The following is an 18,919-nucleotide window of genomic DNA, read 5'->3' on the forward strand; positions in this document are numbered from 1 at the left end:
CCAGTGGGGCATGAGGCAGAATTATGCAGGCCGTAATACAATAATAAGATCATGGGGTTAACACATCTTTCGACCTATCTCTACTTCAATTATCTCGTGATGCGAATTATTTGTGAAAGCGCTCGATATCAGCTAAAATAGCCGATTCAAGCATAGCGCACAGTTAAACAAGATATACCAAATAACGATCCCCACTCCATGGTGCTAATAGTGGGGTGTGAAGTAGAATCACACAGGCCGTGATAACGGGCCATGGAACGGTTTTCGCTAGCCAATAGCTCTACTCAAAATCAGACACGCCTTAACCGCACGCTATGCACAATTAAGATTGATATAAAACAGCCGATAAAACATAACTCATCATTTAAAGTGCAGATTAGATCAGTTTAGATTAACAAACGATGGGTCAAACAAGATATAAGGTCAATCTAGATCGATCCCAATCGGGCGAAGTGATATTGCTGTAATTAAATAAATACTGGAAGCAATAAGCAATATCGGTAACTTAATGAATCTATCCGAAGGAACGCCACCCTTAGATAGAGCCGATAATTTGACCTTAATCTAGTTCGAGCAGTGGAGATCGACCAGATCGATGCATCCATACTTGGACTAGACAAGAGTTGATAACTAGCTTATACTAGAGTCGTAGTGGAGGTCGATCGGATCGATGCAGCCATACTTGTTGAAGAACTCGCCGAGATCTACTCTACTCCTACTCCTAAGGGGTGATCGGAGCCGAAAAAGTAAGTAGCTTGTATTTGATTGATTGTCTGTTTGATACAATAGCCAGGGGTTTATATTTATACCCTGGGCTGATAAGAGTCCTAAACGAACACGACTAGATAACAAAAAGAAATATCAAGATACATGGACTCTAATTTCCCTTATGTAGAATCCTTGCTGACGAAGCTTCCTTGTTTGATACGTGTCCTTGTTTCTTTCATCCTAATATGCACCTGGACGTCATGTCTCTCTCAAATTAATTAAATAATATTTTCTGGCCGGCTCATAAATATTCCTTAAATAGGAAACTTTCTCTCTTTTGACATCATCGGCCGATCTCTTTCTTTTTAGGATAAGCTTACCAAATTTTGATATAAACACCTAGCTTCCACCCGCCACCGCCTTCTATGCATCCACGGGCCTCTCCGTCATGGCGTCGCCCTCCCTGCTCCTCTATGTCAGCACAAGGAGAGGTGAAAGGATGGCTGCTGGAACAAGCACTCCACGGGACCATGCACCGCCACCCCTATTCGAATCGTTGAGATGGCATTTGTGGCAGGGGCTTGGGGGAGGCCGACAATGATGCCAAGGGCCGCGGTAGCAACTGGGGCGGGGAAGCGCGCACTTGGCCCGGGTGTGGGCTCAGAGCGCGTGGTGGAGGATGGAGGTTCTTGCCTGCATCTCAAAGCAGGAGGTCGTCACCGGAATCTCTTCCCTGGAAGATTTGGACTTCAGAGCAGGGGCATCGTGCACAGTAAGAGAATGGGAGCGGTGCAGGAGAAAAGATGTGGCGAACAAGTGGACGAGATGCGTCTGGGCATCCACACTTGAGGAGGTGCACGGCTGATTTTTTAGCGGACCCATATGGCCCACAAGCTGGTGATGACGCCTGCGATTGTAGTTAATTTGGGACAAAATTTGAACCTTACGGTTGCAGTTTTTTTTTTTTTTGACGGAGGGAGTACGTTGTGTCAACATATAATTTATATTTGTAATTTATACAAAGAACTAGCACATAAAGGCAAACACTATATCATTAATGTAACACAGTGTAAGTACATGGGTAAGAGTTATGAAGTGAATCCCAGACACCATTTCATCAATTAAATGACAATGTGGTAGAGCTTAGCTTGCCATAAGATATTTTTGACAGCATACATTTATACTCCATTAATATGCACAGATATCATTGACCTTGGTTTAATAGACATCTCCAACATGAAACATTGTCACAGTAATAACCTGAAATTCAAATGGGAGAATAAAACTTTGCTAAATGAATGATTTTAATATTGCAGATGATAGGATTTTGGTACAATTAGACAATATCCTAGATAGAGATGTATGCAGTGTATCTAAGTAAGTTCTAATTTCATAATCTTATCACGCAATTATATGTGTTCGTAAGCCATATGACTGAGAAATATGTGGAACAAAGTTAAGATCATTTTTCTTCTATATTATTTTACTACATAGGATATTTATATATATTCCGGTCAATAGCTAAATCATGTTTGAGAATCTATTGTTCATTAAAATTTCCCGTGAGCATTTTATACAAAATCTAAAACTTTGTATTTTATTTTGGTGCTTGTATATTATTAGGATCCATATTATTACTATTCATTACATTAGCATCACGAATGTATACATTTGAGTGCTTTATTGGAAGCAAAATTTGGCATGATATTTGTTAGGTTCAAGCATGGGACTTTCCTCATTGGATAAATGATATAATATACAAGAGAGTGGGAAATGTTAAAGGTTGTACCTTTATAATTTTCTGTTTAAAATAAAACATTGTCTTTGAAGCGAATGTATGATTCAACCGCTATCCTCAGGCCATCCTAGACCATACATAAGTTAGAAAAGTGTGAGTATTTAAATTAAAAGGAGTTGTCTCAACAAAAATAAATAATATGATGGGAACACTGAAAGAGTTCGAGTTACGAACCCTGAGTGAAACAATGGGTTTGTAGCCAAGTTCTTCAACAGCCTTGTCACTGCTAAATGTTCTATTGAGTGTCAAATACTTAACCCTTGCCATTGTTAGCAGTTGAGGTTGACGCATTCCATAGTGGTGAAGTAATAACTTGTATGTCAACTCTAGGACATAAATTATTGGCATGATAACCAGTGTAGGTATTCTTATCTCCAACGGTCTGCATCAAAATTCGTCATCTTAGAAATATATCTGGTTACATAAAAATATGCTGTCTTCACTGCTCCCTTCTCCCCAAAACTGATGTGATGCCAGTAAACAAAATTAATGCTATAATCTGGGTTTGCTTGATGTGCACGCATTCTTCTCAGGGTAGGGGGAGTTTCAGAAACTATATGTACCCTAAGTTTTGATCTTAAAAAATGGCATATAAGAATCAGTTAACTATCAAAATTTATATGGGTTGAAATTGACAGTTCTAAACAAAAAAATATATATTTATGGAAAAGTTGTACCAAGATTACTTTGATTGTGTCCCCAGGTTTCAAATCCCTCGAAGCGCAGTTTATGCAACTAATACTACTACAGAAACGGTTTTTAGAGATGGACTCCTTTTTCTGGAGACAACTTGTAACACTCCAGCCCGTTAATAACCTATAGTAGCTAGCCCATGTGGCCCATGTGTGTTTGTGATTGGTGGGTTGAGTACCACCTTGAAAGTTTAGGAGGGTGAGGGCTTATAGCTCTAAATGTAGCACCTCCGAATTAACCCTTTGACACGAAGCGAGGACAAAAATGTATGAGAGGTGCTACGCATATGCGGGCCCATTCCACGTCAGGAGCTAGGCCATATAACAATACTATCAAAATACAACCTCTAGGAATCTCTAAAGATGTCCTGACTCTAGACATCTATTTTCATAATAGATTGGGAACACGAACCGCCTCTAGAAATTGATTTCTAGCATCATTTGCAAATGTGCCTCACCTCTAAAAATAGGTGCACCACAAAATAATCATAGCTTTTACATATAATGACATATAAAGACAAATCTTGTATCCGTGTTGTAGACCTCGAAGACAATATCATTTAGGCTCTCAAAATTTGGATTTAATTTCACATATTGTGAAAGCAACTTTTAAAAGTTTTCAAATGATCTTGGATATACGTACACCCTAAACTCTTGAGATCTAAAAGCAAAAAGTCTACTTAACCCCCTCAACTATTGATGGTTGTCTACTTCACCCCCTCACCTATAAAACCAGGTATTCTACCCCTCAAACTGTTGTAAACCGTCTAAATAACCCCTTGAGGAGGTTTTGAAAGTAGTTTTGCTGACGTGGTATATTAAAAAGTCTATGTAACCCCCTAACATATCAAGGGTTGATTGCATGACCCCCTTCAACTATAAAATGTGATATTGTAGCCCTTAAAGCATCTAATAATGTTCGCATGATGTTCATGTAGGGTTGTTTGGACACAATATCCCACCACACTGGCCTAAGCACACATGCTTGCGCAAAGGCCCATCGGCTGCCTCCCTTTCTGAACTCTTTCCAAGCTTGTGCTATCGCCCGATGAGCGCTACCTTGTTTCCTACTCCACCTCATGCACTCCTCAACGACATTTTGCACATGCACTACGCTTGCGTCCTTGTCATCTGGCTCCTCCCACATCCATGCCCCCTCTCGCTTTCTCCTACCATTGCTGCCTAATAAATTGAAGGATGACATGATGGAGGATGTGGGAGGGACTGAATGATGATGATGTAGGTGTGGCGTGCTTGAGCTCCATACCATCGACGAGTGATGAGAGGTGGAGCAAGAGACAAGATGTCACACGCTGCTCGCTGGGCGGTGGGTTAGTCTACAAAGAGTAAGGATGTGGAGGCAACAAATGGCCTACACGCAATCATTTGTGCTTAGGCCAGTGTGGCAGGACACAGTGTCCTTATGACCCTAAATACTATCCGGTGAGTCATCTGAACATTATTTGATGCTTTACGGGCTATAATATCATGTTTTATAGGTGAGGGGGTAATGTAATCAACCCTTGATATGTTAGGGGGTTATATAGACTTTTTAGTATATCATGTCAGCAAAACCTTCTTCAAAACAGCCTCAGGAGGTTATTTAGATGGTTTTCAATAGTTTGAGGGGTAGAATACCTAGTTTTATAGGTGAGGGGGTAAAGTAGACAACCATCAATAGTTGAGGGGGTTAAGTAGACTGTTTCCAATCTAAAACATTACATCTATATTTTTCATTTGAGGAAGTTGATTTTTACAGGCAGCCGACAAGTTGGCCTACCTCTAAAAATTGATTTCTATGGGTGGTTGAATGACTATAATTATAAATCATTGATTTCTTGTAAAGGCACAAGAGTGAAGTGGAAATTCTAACACACACTCTCACGTCTCTGTTGTTCCACATCCTTTCTCATCATGCTGCTGATGGCCATATGCCTTAGGCATGGTCACCATGTCAGCCTTGGGTGTTATTATCATGTGTGCTACAAAGAATTGATTCACCACATCTGCTCATGGCCTGTAACACCCGTGTCCAAAATATGCTTATATGGCCCAGCTCCTTACATGAAATAGGCCCGCATATGCATAGCACCTTTGTTACACTTTTGTCCTCACTTCATATAAAATGGTTAACTTGGAGGTGCTGTGTTTGGAGTGACAAGGATTATAAGTTGGCCCTCACCCTCCTAAACTTCTGAGGTGGTACTAAACCCACCAACTACAACCACACATGGGCTCCCGACTACATACTTTATCACCATAAATATTTTATAGTATCTTTGAGAATTAAGTGCTCTGTTGGGGGAGCCCATACGGAGTATGGGTCAACTCCCCCTCGAAGAGGCCTGATGAAGGAATAATGGCGGAGGCCTAGCCGGCGGAGGCTCTCCCTAAGACGGCGGAGGCCTAGCAGGCGGAGGCTCTCCCCAAGACGGCGGAGGCCCAGCCGGCGGAGGCTCTCCCCAAGACGGCGGAGGCCTAGCCGGCGGAGGCTCTCCCCAAGACGGCGGAGGCCTAGCCGGCGGAGGCTTCCCCCCAAGACGGCGGAGGCCTAGCTGGCGAAGGCTCTCCCCAAGACGGCGAGGCCTAGCCAGCGGAGGCTCTTCCCAAGACGGCGGAGGCCTAGTACAAGAATGACGGTGGAATTTCTCCCCGGGACGGTGGAGGCTCTCCCCGAGACAGCGGAGGCCAAGCGCAGTAATCATGGCGAAGGTGTTCCCCAGGGCGGCGGAGGCCCATCAAGGAATGATCAGGTCAGCAAGGCATACGTGAGGACAATTGATGGGCCTCTAGTGGGCGTCGGCTTAGGCCCAAGATGAAGACATCGCGAGACGGTGTGATGAGAACACCCCTGAGGTGAGACACTAGGGCTGGAATATTCCTGGAATGTACCGTAGCAGTTGAGGGGCACTGTTGTAAACTATGTAAAGTGGTAGTTGAGCCCTATAAGTAGGGAACACTTGTAACTGTGAGAAGGAGGCTGGTGAATGAATTAATGAAACCCTAGTTCTTGTGAGTCTGTATTTGATCCTCATTCTCTCTTTCAGGCAGTGCCTCTGCCGAAGCTAGAGACCGGAGCCTCGGCCAAAGTCGAAGGCCTCCGCCCCTTTCTTACTCCCACTTTGCCACAGCCTATTGAATCCCTCGTTTAGCGACCTTCTGTCTGGAGCCTCCGACAGAGGATTTTGTCCGACAGGAGTGCGCTGCGTTCAGGGACCTCCACCCGTCTTAGGCGGAGGCTGGTCTCCACCCATCTCGGGCGGAGACCCCGACCTAAGACGAAGACCTCCGCCCACTCCTCACTCTTGTTAGAAACCAATGTTTCAACATGCTCCCAATATGCTCTGATTTTTATTGCAACATACATTTCAAAACATGAGGCAATCATAATTCTATTATCCAAATATAAAATGCAATCCTCACAAAATTGTTCTACCTATGATCCCAATCCTCACAATTAATCCTTGGTGCAGTGTCGTACTTCTGCCACTATTTGAGGATGGGATGTTCTACTAACAAAGAAGCATAAGGCTATGTGGTCATGCCGGCAACATGATTCATGACATTCTGCAAATCCTCCACATTGAAAAATTTTCTATCAGTAAATGTTCCCTGTCTAGATTTCAGAATGAAGAATCTAGGGAATGTTTACCTTTTGTATCCAAGTTCAGTACGAGCCATATATGCAAAACACCATAGATTTACCGGTTCCATGTTAGTTATAAAATATGCCTGCAAATGATTTCATATGTCAATGAAATATGTTATAAAAATCACATTATAGTATGGAGTGGTAAACACATACTTTGCCGCCACTGATCTTAGCACCCTCTTTGGTAGAAAGAGTTTTCTCGGCGCAGAGGTGACTATGAACCACATTTTCAACATAAACGAAATCATCATAGTTATTTCCTTCACCAATAATAAACTGCAAGCAATATAATAGGTTATCTCCTCACAATATATGGAGATCCCAATTCCCAAATCTTTGTATTAAGACTTATAAATTAATCTAACAACAAATACATTGACAGAAAGTGATGTTACAATGATATATAATGTAACAAAACCAGCCCGTTAGAAGCATGTAATAGTTGTACTCTTGGTCCATAAGGAGTTGTAGTTGGTGGGTTTAGTACCACCTTAGAAGGTTAGGAGGGTGAGGGCTGGCTTATAATCCTTGTCGTTCAAAACTAGCACCTCTGGGTTAACCCATTTACATGAAGCGAAGATGAAAGTGTAAGAGAGATGTTACGCATATGCAGGCCCGTTCCACGTGCGGAGCTTGGCCATATAAGCAGATTTTGGACACACAATGTTAAATATGGCCTTTCGTTTATTATTTTATTATTTGTACCTCAGCATAATACACCACTACAAAAAGCTAGCGTTAGCATACTACACCACTACAAAAAGCGTTCTCAGGATCGGCTCAACTAGATAGATTTATAGAGGTAGGTGCCTTAAATAGATTTAAAAAAAGCCACTACTTTTGGATCGTGCATGTCATCATCCTGGTTGTTTGGAAATTTTAAATTTCATAACTGGAGAACATAAAACACATATTTGGCACTTTAAAATTTTGCAACTTAAAACTTGAGCTACAAAACTATAGATCATGTTGAGCTCTACAATTTTAAGATAGTTATTTAGAGAAGTGGACCTAATAGGCATGTCTTTGTAAACATCCATAGAGGCAGACTTCGTAAGATGTCTATGTAATAGCGTGTTTGGTTTCCCTCTCAACGGAGCCAGGCTCGATTATACTAGCCAGGCTAGCTGCAGGGACAGGTTCAAGACATGCAACTGCTTGTTGCTTGTTTCAATGAATCTAGAGAACCAGGCTAAGTAGAGCGTTTGCTTGGTTGGCTATGCCACGATACATCATATTAAAGTGAAATGAAAAAACAAGTACTAAGATAATATTTATTTTGTTTGAATCGACTGTATATTAGTTAATTTTACCATGTTAAGCCTTAATCGTCATTGAAATATACTAATATGGCTTAAAATATTGTAATTATTTGCTAATTCCATATTACCTTACTAAGACGCTGCATCCCGGGAGCCTGGCTCAAGTGAAACAGATTCCATTTTCGTTTCTCGGGGGGCAGGCTCACGGGATGCTTTTGCACGGCTCCATCTAAACATAACTGAAATTGCATCCTCAGAGCCTGGCCAAGGCATATGCATCTAGCCAAATTAGCTATAAGTTAACTTTTGGAGGCAGGCATCAGTGGCTTCACTGGAGATTCATAAAGGAGGTGAAAGTCAAGAGGCACCTCTATAAATAAATGAGTGCTCATGAGATCCTAACAGATAATCTGTAGGTTCCAAATAAAAAACACTACAACCATTTATTGATTTCATTACCTTTGTACTCATCCAATCTATAAATACTAGGCTACACGAATGAAACATTAGTGACCAACCAAGTCAGCGCTAATAGTAATATTAAATTGTAAGCATGCCATATATATACTTCCTTACATGTATTCTTCCATAGTGATCAAGAATTGGTATCACATGATCACCAGGACCAAAAATGTTACCAGGACGTATGCAACAAGTTACAAGATCATTTAGGCTGTTCGCCTTCAAAACTAACTTCTCAGCTTCTGCCTTGGTTTGCCCGTATGCATCAGGAAACTGCCACTAACAAAATTGCCGTCAGAAAAATAGATTTTGACTATATCTTCAGAAGTTTGTCTAGTAGAACTAAAAAAAAGTTTGTGTAGTAACAGCATGTTAAGAACCTGTCGGTTAGTTGTCTTTTTCACAACTTATGTACAGAATTTCATTTCACTAGAAGGAATGGGGATAGTATATCTGAAGTATAGTAATACCCTTTAATTATTAGTTTGGGTGTTCCGTACTAATTGTGCCTAGTGTGCTTGAATTAATCTTAAAATCCAAACCTTATCTGGGTATGGCACTGATTCATTGACGTTGAGAAGTCCATGAAATCCATCAAATACAACAACACTAGAGCTGGTATATATAAGCCTTTTCACATTGCAGATCTTACAAGCATCGATCACATTTCTGGTCCCTGTGCATGTAAAATATAATTCAAAAGCTAATTCAGGACCCATGGTTATGTTATTCTTCTTATATAAATAATAAATAAATTTATCCAATATTGTTGTAATTATATAAGGCATCTAATGGGTTCAAACTAATTTGTGTTTTATGCAGTGTCTATCACAAATAAACTTTGTGAAATGCCATATATTTTAGGACTGGACACCTCGTCAGAACGAACGATTTTACAGTAGAAGGTGCAAAATAGCTATCAAATTTATTCTCATTGTGCCACTAAAGAACAAACATGGACAGTTATGCTACTCACCCTCGACATTGACCTTGTAATGAAGTTCCAAGTTGTCTTTGCTAGGATCAGCGGCAGCCGTGTGGAAAACAACATCTATCCCTTCAAAAGCTGAACACGAGAAAAATTGGTATTACAAAACCAAGATATATGCACACTTGATCAAATGAGATATCAGGAGTACCTAGGAATCCAGGTTATATGATCCATTGAAGAGTCAAAACTGTTTACAAATTAAAGGTGGGCCACCTAAGCTACCTATGAAAATCGGTTTCTAGATATGGTTGGATTAGGTGACTCAGCTCTGAAAATCGATTATCTGGATCTTTTTTACAAAGGGATAATATTAATAAAAACACAATGCGACAAGGCTACTAGCTAACCACCGTGGTTGCAAGTCACAAGTGACCCATTTTCTACAAACTATGTCATATGCATTTCTTAGGATTTGCAGTTCCCACTACTGAGCAAGCCTTTTTTTACCATCCCATTATTTACTTATCTAGAATCGATTTACTAAGGTATGCCTCATCACAGCGCACCTATAGAAATGAAAAATGTTAAATTGACATTATAAATAGAGCTTAGTGCCTATAACAAATGTTTTGTCCCCATAAAAAGTTGTCAGATCGGACCGTCTTCGAAAATCGATTTCCAGATGTTAGTTGTAGCCTTTCAGCTCCTAATTTGTTTTTTTAGGTGTTCTACCTTCTGAAAACTCCTCTTAAATCTAAATGTAGTATCTACATGAATAGATTTTGTAGTTGTGGGGCCTGCTTGTTAGCAACCAAATTTTTTGCTTGTTAACCCTTCAAGTTTAAGCACTTCCTATAAAGATCGCCTAAAAGCCATTGTTATAAATACTTTGTCTTAGGAGTATAATTCAATATCTGAATGTTACCATTGTTTTGTGTAATGTATACATACTCCATCTGAATCATCTTGATGTCCTTTTTGTGTGCAAGCTATGGCAAAGTTGGGCTGAAAATTCTTTTTAAATGAGTGAGTAATTAAATGTTTTTGAGTCTTAAAATATCCTCAATAGCTTATTTTTGGGTACAAAGTTTAAAGCTTTTGTATCCCTTACATTACACGATGGAGCAAGTTTATAAACGCTGACGCCTCTTTAAAACACCCATATATGATATGTCACTCATGCACATGCATTTCCAATGGAACTAGATTAAATGACTTAGTGCAGCCACTGGCTGAGGAGAACCTCCCTTACACATGTAATAAAACTACATCCCAGAACTCTCTTATGGGAATAAAGCGATATGGCTTGAAGCTACACACGTGAGAAAATGTTTTTTATTTCATAAAGCCAAGTATGAATGTCATCAGGTCAAAAAAAAGAAGTACGAAACAAATAAGGATTTTTTACCCCAAGGCAACCCACTCAATTTTGAAGTGAAGTACTTGTGCATGTGGTTTCAAGGATTCGAACCACTGACCTCTTCTCTTGCATGATACTTATGATCCCACCTAAGCTTCACTTCTAATAGCAAGGGATTTGTAACTTTTGACACTAGCTGTCAAAAACTTTTGATGATTATATCTACATAACTAAAGGTGAAAAGTTTTTAAAGTGGTGGATATTTACCATAACAAAATGTTAATTATGCCCTATTATGAATATGTCGTGGCTTATTTAAAAGTATGTCTATAAAGTCAATTTCTTTTGGCTTCGTCCAAAACCAACATAATCATTGTATACATTATATCATGTAACTATTATAATATAGTGAGTATTTTATCTCTCAAAAAACTTAGAGATCAGAGTTACCTAACTACTTCACAAATTGTCATTACATTATACTCCCACCTGCCCATTTTACAAGTTGTAGCCTGGCATGTCACCCAAACTACATTTGACCATAAATTTCCTTCATAATATATTTTTATGATTATAAAATTAAGATTATTGGATGCTACATGTGTCTGAATGAGTACATGAATTGCGACAGTCAGAAATAATTCTAATAAATATTTCTTAAAGATTGTTACTTTCCTACCATGCATACTAAAATATGATGAATTCCATACATTAAATTTTCTTTCAACTATATTCGTACAATTTTAAAAGTATTTTATATCCAAACAACTACTTGTGAAAAGAATTATCACCTTTATTATTATTTGGAGCTCCAAATGTACGCTCATATCCCATACAGTTCAAAACAGCAACGCTATTGTCAGATGGTTCTTAACTTAAACATCGAAGATAATACTAAACTATTCAATGTGAGGGTTTCCTTTTCTACAAGTGTCGCCTACAGGATAGCAGGGCCCAAAGCAGCAGAGACGTTTGGACTGTCAGATTGATGAGAGAGGAACAGTGGAGCGACAAGAGGAAGATAAACAGTACTAACAGTAAGCTAGGGGTGTACACTTTTTTGTTCTATATATTACCTCTGGCCATAAAGAAATTTCTTGAAAACTTCAAACATATCATAGATTTTTAAATTAGTTTTAAGCATCTAGATAGGTTGTATTAGAATCTAGCATTATATTAAAAAAATTCGAGTAAAAGGTCAACGCCCCAGTCTTATCATAAAAGACCAAATATCAGTTACAACATCTAGATGGGTGACATCCGACACATTGCATTAAAATTTAAAACATATATAATAGCATATTCACCTCTGATAAGTTGACCTAGACTGCAGACATCCACTGAGGAATAGACGGCACGGCCATCCTGGAGGGCGTCGCCGAGGAGCTCCTCAGTGTCGCCACGGCCAAGCTCGATGGCGGCTGTGAGGTCAGTGACCCGCACAAACCACTCGCCAGAGCGGAGTAGCGCAGCCACCAGGTGCCTGGCCATGAAGCCACGGCCACCGGTAACCACGCACCGCCGCCTCACCGCCTGATGGGCACCGTTGTACTCTGCAAGAAGTTGCGACCCCATATTGCTATTGTGTGCTCTCCCTGCTGGTCTATGCACGTATATTTATAGCCAGTATAATCGGTGATTAGATTCTGTTTCAATTAAATTGGCAAGCTCATGTCCCACATGCCGTTTATTAAAATAAGACAACAGATCAGCCAAATCTTAGTGTGACGATGGGCGAAGAGAGCATACCGTATACGCATTGCTAGCTTATTAGGCACTAGCTACGAATATCGGACGAAGAGATGTAATAAAGCATATATAAATGAGAAGTGTTGGATAGCTTGAGCAAGTGCAAAACAAAATGAAAAGTACATTAGTTGTGTCAAATTTAGGTTATCTAACTAGCAATCACCCTTATTTTTATATCCAAGGCGGCTGCTGTTTCGTATTAGTACTTCTCTGTATCCAGATGGCCGCTTGATTGATTCCTTGACCTCGTAAGCTTGATGGCAGACAGAGTAACGTACACACGCAGCATGCGTATATAGATACGCCCACACGTCAAAGTAGCGTACAGGGCATAGAACATAAGACAAACATGATGCGTGACAGCTTGCATGGTATTTACAGACACGCATTGACCGGCGTATCTGTAGTATCTACATTATTGTACTCACCACTCTGATAATAAATAATACACTAATCACAAGCTGAAATAATTAACTGTCCTAACGTGATACATTTAGCAGCCTAACTAAATGAAAGAAATGGCACATAAGACAAATAATTTAACATGTCAAATTTTTCTATCGGGTATGTTTTTTTTTTCTTTGCGAGTATATCCGGTATGTTAGATATGTGTCAAATATTTTGTACGAGTTTGGTTACATTAGGACTCTAAGTTGCATTTGGCAATATAGGGTAGAGTTGGAGTTGGAATATGTAACCCAGTCTCCTCATAAATACACGAGAGGAGTGCTACTGTTGTAACCATGATGACATAGTGACACGTTTGCGAGTGGGCAGCGGCATATTGCCAGGACCCTGGAGCAGCCGATGTTTCTGGTATCGGGGAGGAAGGCTCGTAGTCATACCTTGAGGGCATAGGCTTTGTCTGAACCTCGTTAACAAATATCGTGCCTTTGAAGTCATCTGTGAACCTGCATGTTTGTCTTGGTAGATTTAATTGACGCTTCTACGCGTGGAGGTTAACAGATAGATTGCTGTTGTGGGCACTAATTTCTAACAATTGGTATCAAGAACTATGGTTGGATTGGATCTAGAGGTTGTGCAAAAGATCACCTAGAGGTTCAAGGATTATGCATCTAGTCTGGTTGCAAGCGGACACAGTGCAAGGTGGAGCAGGGCTATGGCTAGGACGTCTGGGCAGCACAAATATGGCCGAGGCAGATTGACGGGAGAGTCGACTGCGGCTAGGATTTCTAGCTTATTTTCATTGATGGTGGCTACCTTAATTCATAGTTTATGGATGGAGCAATCATGTGGTGTCAGAGTACCATGTTGGATGACGAGAATTGCAAGCTGTGGTGGGTTAATCTGTATGTCTGTCGACGGTTCGATAGAGTACCTTGCAGTCTTGCGCGTGCTCGCAAACTTGGAAAGGGAATTGTGCTTGGGATGTCGGAGGAATGCCAAAATCTTATTCAGCACGCGTGCGCCACACGGGCTAGCAACATGCTCTTTCCCTTTTTTTGGTAGTCTCTCCTTCCGTCCGGCACTTCCCGTTTCAGTCGCTGCGTCTCATTCCCCCCTCCGCAATAAAAACCCCTGTGTTGGCCATACCTCTCTCCAGAGGAGAATAGGCGACTAGGGTTTCAGCTCCCAGGACATGCCGCCGCTCAAGGCACCACCGCCATCGTATCCTAGCACCCGTGCTACGCCATCCGCCCTTGCCGCCCTCTCCCGGTCACCGCCAGTGCACTCCAACGACACTCGAGAAGCGAGAGACAAGAAAACAAAGTGTTTCTGGCCTTGCTGTTGCTTTGTGTCGATCAATGGATTTGATCAACCTGAGTTGCCAAGACGATGTAGTCCTAGGCCAAACAAATCTCTGAAATACGAGATTCCAAGACTCTGGAGATACACCGACATGCGGATCTTCTAGTATGTGTAGTTCGTGCCATCGAACCATGAAGCCTTTCCACTGGACCACTTCTCAATATCGCCTCCGTGGATTAAGAACCGGTTAAGGTGGATTGATCCGTAATCTGCTCTGATACCAATTCAAGGACCGAGAAAGGCAAACAGAGGGGGGTGAACGGGAGCTAAATAAAAACTTTCATGAGACTAGCCTCTGTCCAAAAATCAAACCCCAAAACTCTAGAAACACCAAGAGGAGCTCATACAAACCACGGGTTTCTAGATGGACCCTAGAAATCATGGAGCCCATGTAGCAGAAAAAACGGGAACAAATGGAGCACGAACCAGCACTAAACTGCTCAGCCTCTACTCACAATAAACCAGTCTGGTAGGTACTGGACCTATCCAGTACGTCCATCGAACAAGGCGAACCAGACCTATCTATTATGTGTTGCATACCCCCATGAACACTGGACTTGTCCGATAGCTCTATCGGACCTGTTTGTTGTAGTTGTAGATGAACAGCCCCCGGAAAATTCAAAGCCCAAAACTGATCCAAATCAACTCCAACCAATCCCAAACTTTGCAAGGATGTTCCACAAGGTGTTGAGAGGATATCGTTAGAACATCAACTCCAAGAACCCAGCAAATCTCTCTCGATCTCAAAATCCATCTCTAGGAAAAGGGTTTTGTCGCGGGTCAGAACCACAGCAAGCATTATTGTTCGAGTCGGTGTCAGAGTACGTGTCTCCAGTGGCTCGGGTGGACTCAAGAACACAAGAATCACAGAGAGGACACAACGGTTTATCCTGGTTGGGCTGATTGGTGCCCTACGTATAGCAGTTGATGATCCTTATACTAAAGAGCACCCAAAATAGGTGGGTTACAACAGAGTGTAGAGAGAGATTAGGTAGGGGGTTAGCTCGGTGTTAATCCTAAGGTTACCTCGCCGTCGGTGGAGCCTTTCCCTTGTTGGAGAGGAGGAAGATGATGGGTGCGGTGGAGGAGCCCTCGGTGCCCCTCTCTGGGTTACCCTGCTCTCGATGCTGAGCAGCAGCGGATGGAATGATGAATCAAATGATTTGTCTAGGATCCTCCCTCCTACCTCTAAGGTCCGACCTTATTCCTTATATACTGAGATAGGTCGAGTACATGGCGGTTTGGGGGATATATCTACGGTCTACATGCGCCGGAGTCTTGGAGGGTCTTGCAGCGGCGCTCTGTGGATAGTGGCGGTGTCATGGAGCCAAAGAAGCCTTGGACACCGCTCTGCGTGTCAGGCTGTGTCGGTTTGGACTAGCCTCCCCCAGGTGGATAATCTAGAGTCTTCTTGGTGGTGAATGAGGTTGGCTCCTAGGGATGACACGTGGGCCCTAGAGCTGCCCAACCCCTAGAGGCTGAGGAGACTTGTCTTCTTGTGTCATGCCCCATGCGTGACCCTATCGCGGGAGCGGCCGGCAAGGCCACGCCCGAAGTGTAGCATCTGGGAGCCCTCGAGCCTCAATGGCTCGGGGCTTGTCTTCTTGCGCCCGGTCCTTGGCTGGCATCATAGGTCGGGTAGGAGCCAAGGGTTGAGCATGGGCGTATCATCGATCGAGAGTCAAAGGCTAAACTTGGTAATGGTCTCAAAACCAAACCATACCGAGACCAAGCTGTTTCTAAATTATACGTCAGCCCACTCTGCCCCACACCATTCATCCTTTCTCCAAAAACTGGTCCCAACCAAACCATACATATATCCAAAACCATACAGTCCAAACTATTTCTTCAAACGGAGGTTCTAGACCATAGGAAAACCGTGAATGAACCTTTCAATGGCTGTGGGCCGCAACGATGTTAGTTTCCTGAATAGGCTCTTCCAATGCGGCTGCTGACCATAGCTGCTGCTAACAACACTTGTACGCTTGCCCTTCATGTCCTATGATCGAAAGCTACTACACAAACTAGTGACATAGCCCAGGCAAGGCGGGTGCCGACATGTGCGACACTGTGACTTGGTGCCTCAGCGATGATGTATCGGCAGCGGGAAGAAGTGGCAACCTTGCCAGCACTTGAGAGGCCGTACTAGAGTCTACTAGTCACTGGATCAGCACCCTGGCCGGTGGCCCAACCAAAGCAGAGGCTAAGGGCGCATGTGGAGGCGGTAGAGTCTCATGGCCACGGCATGGGGCAGCCAATGGAGTCACACGTGGAGGCCTCTAGCCACAGTGCAGGGCAGGCGGTGGAGTCACGCATGGAGGAAACGAAGGCCCATGGCCGCGGCGCGGGACAAGCATAGACCCATGGCGGCGCTTGCTCGACAGGTCGATTCAAACTGAACCAAACTGGATTGATCCATTCGATGTGCTAATACAAACCAAACCAAACCATTGAAGTTTTGAGCGCATTTTCCACTGAACTATATTGATCCAAAAGGAAAACCAAACTGTAAAAAACGGTTCTAGCCCAAACCGTTACTAGGTTTACTTGAGGCTCAGGCGAGCCCCCAAGCCCTGAGCGGGACGTGCCCAGGCTCGGTCAGGTCTCTTCAATATAGAACCATTGATCCTGAGGCTTAACATACCCATATGTTTAGGAGCCCCTGAGCCCTTTGTGGCCTCATTTGGCCTAGTTCATGATGGTGATGAAGGGCTAAGTTCGATCTTCTAGTGACCGAGCTAGCCATGACGGGGATGGCTTCCACTAATGAGAACATGATGCCCTTCGTGGGTGAAAGGTCCTAATGGCTAGAGGGGGGTGAATAGCCTATTAAAAATTTCTACAACAACACTTAATAAACCGGTTAGACAATTATGAGGCGAAGCAAGTGTTGCGCTAGCCTACTAAAAATACAAGCCACCTACCACAATTCTAGTTTATATAGTTTCTATCCACACAATAGCTATGACACTACACTAAGTTAGTGTGCTCTCAAAAGCTAACTAAAGAGCCACACTAACCAAACTAACAAGCTCTCACAACTAGCTACACTAAAGAGCTTGACAACTAGTTTGCGGTAATGTAAAGAGAGTGAGCAATTTGTTTATACCGCCGTGTCGAAGAAGGAGCCAATCAATCACAAGAATGAATACCAATGAAGACCAATCACCTTAGAATCAAATGATGAACACAATGATTTTTTACCGAGGTTCACTTGCTTGCCGGCAAGCTACTCCTTGTTGTGGCGATTTACTCACCCTAAGGTTCACGCGCTAATTGGCATCACACACCAAACCCTCAATAGGGTGCCACACAACCCACACAAGATGAGGATCACACAAGCCACGAGCAATCCACTAGAGTACCTTTTGGCTCTCCGTCGGGGAAAGGTCAAGAACCCCTCACAATCACCATGATCGGAGCCAGAGACAATCACCAACCTCCGCTCAACGATCCTCGCTGCTCCAAGCCGTCTAGGTAGCGGCAACCACCAATAGTAACAAGTGAATTCCACAGCAAAACATGAACACCAAGTGCCTCTAGATGCAAACACTCAAGCAATGCACTTGGATTCTCTCCCAAACTCACAAAGATGATGAATCAATGATGAAGATGAGTGGGAGGGCTTTGGCTAAGCTCACAAGGTTGTTATGTCAATGCAAATGGCCAAGAGAGTGAGCTTGAGCCGGCTATGGGGCTTAAATAGAAGCCCCCACGAAATAGAGCCGTTGTACCCCTTCACTGGGCACAACACGGGGTGACCGGAGGCTCCAGTCATATTGATCGGACGCTGGACCTCAGCGTCCGGTCACGCGATGCACACCACATGTCCCCTCTCTTCAAATGTTGATCGCCCGATCTGAACAGTCAAGTGAAGACCGGACACAGCAGCTCAAAGTGACCGGACGCTGGACCTCAGCATCCGGTCGTTTCCAGTAAGCATCCAGAGATGACTTTTCATGACTGGATGCGTCCGGTCATACTCGACCGGACTCACCCAGCGTCTGGTCACGTGGTGACTCTTCTGTGCGCTGCCACATCAGCAGGACCGGATGCAACCCTCCAGTGTCCGGTCACTAAATGACCTAGCATCCGGTCAGAGATCAACGCCAGAGTCTTCGCTGCTTCTTCTGACCGGACGCGTTGGTCCTACCGAGACCAGCGTCCGGTCACTTAAAGTGACCTCCATCTTTTCTGTCTAGGGCACCGGTGAAGTTTCTAACCCTTGCTCAAATGTGCCAACCACCAAGTGTATCACCTTGTGCACATGTGTTACCATATTTTCACAAACATTTTCAAGGGTGTTAGCACTCCATTAGATCCTAAATGCATATGCAATGAGTTAGAGCATCTAGTGGCACTTTGATAACCGCATTTCGATAGAAGTTTCACCCCTCTTAATAGTATGGCTATCGATCCTAAATGTGATCACACTCACTAAGTGTCTTGATCACAAAAACAAAATGGCTCCTACCATTTATACATTTGCCTTAAGCCTTTTATTTTTCTCTTTCTTCTTTTCAAGTCCAAGCGCT

At 42.8% G+C, this 18,919-nt stretch overlaps 1 protein-coding gene across 1 annotated transcript; it reads right to left on the reverse strand.

Moving 5' to 3' along the window:
• Positions 1–2,495: 2,495 nt before the first annotated feature.
• LOC136485520 (3beta-hydroxysteroid-dehydrogenase/decarboxylase-like) lies at positions 2,496–12,440 on the reverse strand. The gene is made up of 8 exons (XM_066482381.1): positions 12,173–12,440; positions 9,551–9,640; positions 9,117–9,250; positions 8,689–8,847; positions 7,004–7,126; positions 6,851–6,930; positions 2,681–2,888; positions 2,496–2,573 (listed from the first exon to the last, which is right to left on the reverse strand). The coding sequence occupies exons 1-8, from the start codon at positions 12,438–12,440 to the stop codon at positions 2,514–2,516; spliced, it is 1,122 nt and encodes a 373-aa protein (XP_066338478.1). The 3' UTR covers positions 2,496–2,513.
• Positions 12,441–18,919: the final 6,479 nt, after the last annotated feature.

This window comes from Miscanthus floridulus, chromosome 10 (genome assembly GCF_019320115.1).
Source record: "Miscanthus floridulus cultivar M001 chromosome 10, ASM1932011v1, whole genome shotgun sequence".
NCBI lineage: Eukaryota > Viridiplantae > Streptophyta > Magnoliopsida > Poales > Poaceae > Miscanthus > Miscanthus floridulus.